The sequence below is a fragment of the Melampsora larici-populina genome (genome assembly GCF_000204055.1).
Source record: "Melampsora larici-populina 98AG31 unplaced genomic scaffold MELLAscaffold_22, whole genome shotgun sequence".
Classification (NCBI taxonomy): domain Eukaryota; kingdom Fungi; phylum Basidiomycota; class Pucciniomycetes; order Pucciniales; family Melampsoraceae; genus Melampsora; species Melampsora laricis-populina.
Genome location: NW_006768786.1, coordinates 33,368 through 40,174, shown reverse-complemented (window position 1 = coordinate 40,174; position 6,807 = coordinate 33,368). Strand labels below are relative to the sequence as shown.

Sequence of the window (6,807 nt, the reverse complement as noted above, 5' to 3'; positions counted from 1 at the left end):
TCAACGAGCGCAATTCATCAGCCTCATGGCCGTACCGCGTTTGATCCCCATTTCAATGAGATCTTCCAAGCCGGTTTCTTCTGGGTAAAGGAAAGCATCAAAACGCTCAATATCATGATCTAATAATAATTGGCAAGCCTCGTCAATCTTGCCCACTCGAACTCCCGCAAAGGCCATGTATTCCTCCATGTTGGCATGAGTCCTGATGCGGTCAACTTCGTAAGGGTCAATAACCAAATTGTAACCTTGCGCTTCGGAGATGGTACCAGGATGAATTGGTGACCTTTTGGTGGCCTCCTTGTCAACGTGGTCATCGTTTTTGCCGCCACGCACGTCAGTTTGCATCTTCACTGGCCGTTTGAGATCGGTCCATTCAAACCCTTCGACTTCGGGTGGAATATCTACGGTGACCGCTGGGTTTTTCACCTGCGACAGAGATGGTCAGTCTTCCAATGCTGTAAGAATTATCACACGGGCATATAAGACTGAGGCACTCACCATGTGCTCAGCCCATATTCCCAAAAGTTGGAAATTCATGGGCATTACCTTTGTCACATCGTCATGCTTATAGACACGCCAACCTTCGGCATTATTGTTATTCGCGGTGCTATACTTCAACATGAGGGCAGCCAGGGCCGCATCGACGGGGTCTTCAGGTGCCGCATGAGCTAGATCAGAATTCGTCGTAATGACATTATTGGAGATGTTCTTTGCTTGTAATTGATGTTGGCCAATTGAGAGAATCTAAGGAAAAAAGGCAATCAGATCATATGCCAGTTATTAATGTTTCTATCAATGAAAAAACAACATTACCCGTTCAGCTTCCAGTTTTTTCTTGTTTGGATCTTCCATCAAGGTGTCGAATCCAGCCACTCGCTTAGGATAAGACAAAACCGCCGAAAAAAAGTCCTCAAGATCTTCATCGCAAGTGATTTCGGTCTCTGCACCTTTATTGTACACCTCATGGGCATGAAGGTAGGCAAAAACCCTCACGGAATTGGTCGCATCGGCCGCCTTGAAAATGAAACTATTGCCTTGGGAATTTTTACCCATGTCGTCAGATAACTCAAACAGTCGAGCCTTCAAGTCCGCAAAGGAATTGTTGTTGACATCGATCGCAAACTTTCGGGCCTTGAAGGTGTGTGTATAGTATTTTGGAGCACGATTCTTAGCAATGGTGGGTCCTCTAGCTGGATTGACGCCTTGGCGCGAATAGACCACAAACTTGAGCCACAAGTCATGCATGACTTCGGTTGGTTCTTCTGCTTCTACAACAAATCATATCCAAATGTAAACAAAATATACATTAACTTGATATCAAAAATTAATGACAATTAATACAATTTTTCAAAGGACTCTCACCGTGTTCATCAGCATCGTCGATTTGGTCCCAAGCCATCCCGTCGCGCCCATCCTCGTCAGAATCGTCAGAATCATCTGAATTGTCAGAACCTGCAGTGTTGGAAGTTTGGTTGCCTAAATAGTTGGAAGGACTTTCTCGACGGAGATGATTGAGTAAGCGATGGTCCGCAGTTTGAGAGGGCAAATTGTCAAGCGAGTTTTGAGAAAACTCTTGGGCGATGATCGCGTTATTGTGGGAGGCGCCACTGTCAGAAAGGAAACCGGGAAATATATTATCGCGACTGATGTTGGAAGCTTGAGAAGCCAAAGCGGGAAATGTATCATCTTCAGGAGACAAATGAGTGAAGCGACGATGGTTGAAGTTTTGAGGTGTTTGGACCAACGCTTGTGGACTTTCAAAGCTAGTAAATGGAATTACATCTGAGTTTTGATGACTGATACTGGGATTGACACTTTGACGAGTTTGATCAAAAAGATGAGAATCCAAGGTCCGTTCATGAGTAACACTTGGGATGACGGGATGTTGGTCATGAAGGTTTCTGCTGGGTATCAAAGTTGGTGTCATCAAAGCAGAGTGTCTTCTGTTTGAGTCGGCCAAGTTTGGAGGGGTTGGAGGGGGTCCAGAGCCTTGTACGTTGGGGTCAGCAAAGTTTGGAGGTGTTTGAGGTGGTCCACGTTGTTGAAAAAATTGGCACCGGCTGGCTTGATGATAAAAAAACGTTCGTTTTGGATCCTGCGGACTCGACCTGGGTATTCAAAGTAAGTTAGTAAGTAATGTGTAAGTAATATGCATCCGACTGAGATTGGTAAACCACTCACCACCTGTGTGCACATTGACCATCAATGTGTCTCGGTGGAAATCCAGTAGGCTCATTGGTGGTCAAGTCGAAAGAGGTGTTGGGTGTATGTTGAGTATGATTGGCCATGGAGCAGATCCAGAAGTTGCTGAAGTGGAACCGAAAGTCAAAGCAGGAGCTGATTGTCGAGGTGATGTCGCAACAGGTCGAAACAGGTAGAGGGGAATAGGGTGGAACCGGAGGAAATGGGGTTGAAAAAAGACAAAAGGGGGGGCCATCCGCGATAGAGCACACTTGGCCATCGAAGCTCTGTGGAGAGTGATCGAAAGTTCGGCTTGAGATAGCTGTCCAAATCATGGTTAGCTTCAAAGTGACCCTCTCTGTGTGACCAAGATATCCTGTCTGCTTACCGAGTTATCCTCTCTGCTCGAACCCATGGCGCACGGACCTGGTCGACCAGTCGAGTTTTTCAATTTTTCCAACCTTTCTGGGATCGACTGTACCCTAAGCGATCCGTGCGACCCTCCGTACGGTACGAATTTACGGCACGGCTGGGGATGCTCTTAGGGGTTAAAACTTTCATCTCGATCATCTTCCAAAATCAAACTACATAATACACATCCTCATCCACCATCAAATCATGAATAACCAATCATCAAGCATTCCTACAGTGCTATGTTAGTATTTTCTTTCTCTCATTCGATCTCTTGATCATACTTTACTAACTCGCCACTGTTTCTTTCCTTTGATATAGTGACCAACGATGATGGACCTTGTTCAAGCTCCGAATCTCCTTTCATCCTTTCATTCTCTCGTCATCTTCGATCCGCTTTCCTAGGTTCATCACCAGAAAAACTAAAAGTAGTCTTACCAGATTCCCAAAAATCATGGATCGGTAAAGCTTACATCATCAAAGATACCATTTCACTTAGTTATTTTGATCCAGAAAGTTCAAGAAGATCAGATCAACCAATCAAAGATTTAAATCATCAAGAAGATCAATGGATCTTATTAAGTGGTACACCTGCAAGTTGTTCTAACATTTCATTATTCAATTTATTTCCCAATCAAATCGATTTAATCATCTCAGGTCCAAATTATGGTCGAAACACAAGTAGTGCCTTTAGTCTTTCTTCTGGTACGATTGGTGCTTCTTTAGATGCTGCTCTATCAAATCATAAAACTATTGCTTTGTCTTATGGAATCTTTCAAAGACCGGTTTCGGATGAGATTCTTGAAGCGGCTAATCAGATTGCTGTGAAGATTATCAAACAACTTTGGGTTTCGGGATTTGTTCAACCTGATCAAGAAGCTGATCATGTACACCTTTATAGTGTTAACATTCCGGTAATCTTGAAATTCACTCTGATTTCACTTTCTATGTGCTTGTGGTTGTGATTGAAAAGATGAAAACTGATTTTGGAAACTTTGAATCGGATCTTTTAAGCTTGTACCAGCCATCTTGACCGATCCACAGGTGATTTGGACCACTGAAGCCCACACTCGTTATGGTCGACTATTCTTACCTTCTTCAACAGCCAAACCTGCCGCACCTGCAGAAATCGACGAAGCTTCTGCATCCTCAACTGAATTAACATCCTCTGAGGCTCCTACAACAGTTTCTTCTGAACACCCTGCCAAATTTATCTTCAAACCTGATATCAGTGCACTTGTGGACCCTAATGCGACTCATCATCCAGTTGGAAGTGATGCTTGGGCTCTTAACAAAGGATTATGTACTGTAACACCTTTACGTGCGGCTTTTGCGGCTGCTCGACAACCTACAACTATTGAAGAACTTGATAAAGATGGCATAAAGGTTTGGAAACTTTGATTAAGTTTGGAACAAGAATGTTAGCTTGAAAGAGGTTTAGGATTTATAGATTTTTGTTTGATCTTGTACCAGACTGTTTTTGAATGTGTAGTATGATTTGCATTTGATTTACTTATTCTTTTGGCAAGTGATGATTTCATTTAATTTTTCAATTCGAGTTTAGCAATATAGGTTTTGGAGAAACAGTCAAAACAGCGTAGAGGGCCTCAATTGGATGAAATTGAAGTTTTGGGATTCAAAAGAGTGTAAAACATGCACAGGATACAAAGTGGAAGATGATCAAAATTTCCTTATTAATAGGATACATGCACATATCCACAAGGTTTTTGATGATTGGGTTTTTCCAACGTGTGTGATTCGATACTATCAGAATGTCTGTCCTATACCAAAAGATTTGATCTTATAACAACTTTTGGACACATTACCGTAACAAAGGTGTGAAAGAAATATGGGATGACATATTTGGAAAGTGTTGAAAATTCATTGCCTCTACACATCTGACGGAATCTCTCATCTTCAAGGGAAAGACAAAGATAATAAACAAACAAAAAAGGAAATCATAAACATCCGAAAGTTTGGAGACCAAAAAAATTGATTGATAAACAAGATGGTCTAAGCTATCATATTCCTATGATACATCAAAACTTTGATCAATTCATGCTTTGGATCAGCAAATAAAATCATCATGTTCCGATTTCTGATTTCTTGCAACACCTTCTGAACATATTCAATGTTTTGCTAGTCATAAATTTCAACTATGATAAACGAATCTTGATTGGTACCCATCCAAATCGCGCACCTAAATGGAATAAAAAGATGGTGACTTGATCAGAAGTTACTGTTGAAATACGGTTGATTGATTCCTCCATTCCTAAAAAATGATAAGATTCAAAACCTATTCTCGGTTCCTTGGGAATTCTTTTAATTCTAATAAAATATCTTTAATTTTTTTCATCGATCATGTTGATTTTTTTTGACTAACGATGAAAGAAAGAAAAAAATTACAGACATTGTATCAGAAGCAGCCAAATTCAAATGAAACCAATAGTAAGGTTTAATCCTCATCTTTTCTGGAACGGCACGGAAAACTCAAAGGAATCGTGTTGAAAACTTCTACTCAATTTGAAAGTGTCTAGAAGGTGTGGTCAAAAAGAAACTGGAGTATGGCCAATTTGTAGAATGAATCGAGCCTTTTAAACGCATAAAGGATCATTGAAATGACGTAAATCTTCAAGGAAACTAAATAATCTACTGCGATCAAGTTGTTCATGATTTCTTTTTTGATATTTTCTTGACTTTTGATCAATCTTTGGTGCTCTGACATATAAATGATAGATGGTTGATTGGAATTGAACCAAGGAAATTTGAACTTTTAGATGACAATCGAAAGAGAAAACGTAAATAGGGTTGATGAAGAGTTCGACGAACGGAGAAGATGAAACTCCTCAAAGAAAAGCCAGAGGGCCAGTGGTGATAAGGAACCAGGGCTCTTGACCCTCTACGGTATGAATATGCATCTTCCTATGACTCGCCACGGGACGAGTGCCGTATTTCGTAGACTGTTCGGCAAAGAATGTATGCGCGGTAATTGACCGATCGTAGATATGATGAATGTGGTCGGACTTTGATACCGATGACTTGGATTTGTTAATCATCAGATAGACTTAAAATATCCTTTGGTGGTTCGAATCTCGATAGAACATGAATCATATAAAAGGCCAACTCTTTGGTTTCAAGTGTGGATCTTTGAGTAAGGTTTGGTGGAGATAGAGAAAGTCGAACTTGTGGCCTTTAGATGGAAATCAAAGGACCATGTCAGGGAGTTGGACGATATATGATTCAAAAGTATACGTATGTGGAGAATGAGTTTGACCAGAAAGCTCTTGCAGCTTCTTGCAGAACTATTTGTGAAGATCTATCATTCATACTGAGCGTGTACATAACGGTTGATGAGATCAAAGGATTTGTTGACTGTGGCCAAAGAATTCAAGGGATGATTGTGAAAACATAAACCAGAATAGAGCTATAAAGGTTTTCAAGAAGGAAAAGCTGAGATAACAAAACTTGATGGAAGAGATGAAAGATGAAGGGGAAAAAATCGATCCCAAGAAGAACTATTTATAAGAATCAGCCCTTCAGAGAACAACAGGGGCATTGTCATTCATGAAGTGAGCTTTTCCCCATAACGAATCATTAAAAAAGATACCGTCAATAGAAATCGATATCCAGCAAATTAGAAATCAGATCAAATGTCAATAACATGAAAAGATTACCTGGACTTCCTTCCAATGATTTACTTTTTTTGGTAAACAAGTTCAAAAATCAAGATTTCGGAATACAAAGCTTGATCTCTTTGATCGAACTTCTTAACCACATCAATCAAATTTGATCTCATGTAGGATTCTAAAATTCAATCAAACTGCTTTTGTGAAGTGACTGATTCTTTCATTAACCCGATTGGTGTACCTACTAAGATGTATTGCCAGAATCAGATTTGTGGAACAGAAACAGTGATGTCTGAAAGATAAACTAGCTATATGCGTCGATTCAAGAGTTTTGAGAACGTTCTATGATGATGATGATAATAATAAATATTCAATTTGAAAACAAAAATGAAATCAAAGACAAAGCCTAAACAAAGAGTCAAGTATAATATGATTCAAAATTAATATGTAGAGTTAAGAAAACGTTTATAAACAAGATGATGATAAATGCTTTAGTGATGTTTGAGTCAATATGATAGATGAAGAGATTCCAGGAGATTCCATGTTTAAGTTCTTCATGTTGATGATGTAAGAGAGAGAAAGAAAGAAA

The 6,807-nt window shown here is 40.0% G+C and overlaps 3 protein-coding genes across 3 annotated transcripts; 1 reads left to right on the top strand and 2 right to left on the bottom strand.

The window, feature by feature from the left end:
• MELLADRAFT_63736 (uncharacterized protein) lies at nt 1-2,288 on the bottom strand (the record flags this gene model as incomplete). The annotated part of the gene is made up of 5 exons (XM_007410725.1): nt 1-426; nt 499-744; nt 814-1,268; nt 1,363-2,108; nt 2,182-2,288. The coding sequence occupies 5 exons, from the start codon at nt 2,286-2,288 to the stop codon at nt 1-3; spliced, it is 1,980 nt and encodes a 659-aa protein (XP_007410787.1).
• A 479-nt stretch (nt 2,289-2,767) lies between these two features.
• Nucleotides 2,768-4,230, top strand: MELLADRAFT_72029 (uncharacterized protein; the record flags this gene model as incomplete). Its single annotated transcript, XM_007410939.1, has 3 exons — nt 2,768-2,836; nt 2,914-3,506; nt 3,607-4,230. The coding sequence occupies 3 exons, from the start codon at nt 2,800-2,802 to the stop codon at nt 3,991-3,993; spliced, it is 1,017 nt and encodes a 338-aa protein (XP_007411001.1).
• Nucleotides 4,231-4,748: 518 nt separating this feature from the next.
• Nucleotides 4,749-6,154, bottom strand: MELLADRAFT_87584 (uncharacterized protein; the record flags this gene model as incomplete). Its single annotated transcript, XM_007410724.1, has 6 exons — nt 4,749-4,932; nt 5,003-5,081; nt 5,422-5,489; nt 5,717-5,782; nt 5,845-5,894; nt 6,053-6,154. The coding sequence occupies 6 exons, from the start codon at nt 6,152-6,154 to the stop codon at nt 4,749-4,751; spliced, it is 549 nt and encodes a 182-aa protein (XP_007410786.1).
• Nucleotides 6,155-6,807: the final 653 nt, after the last annotated feature.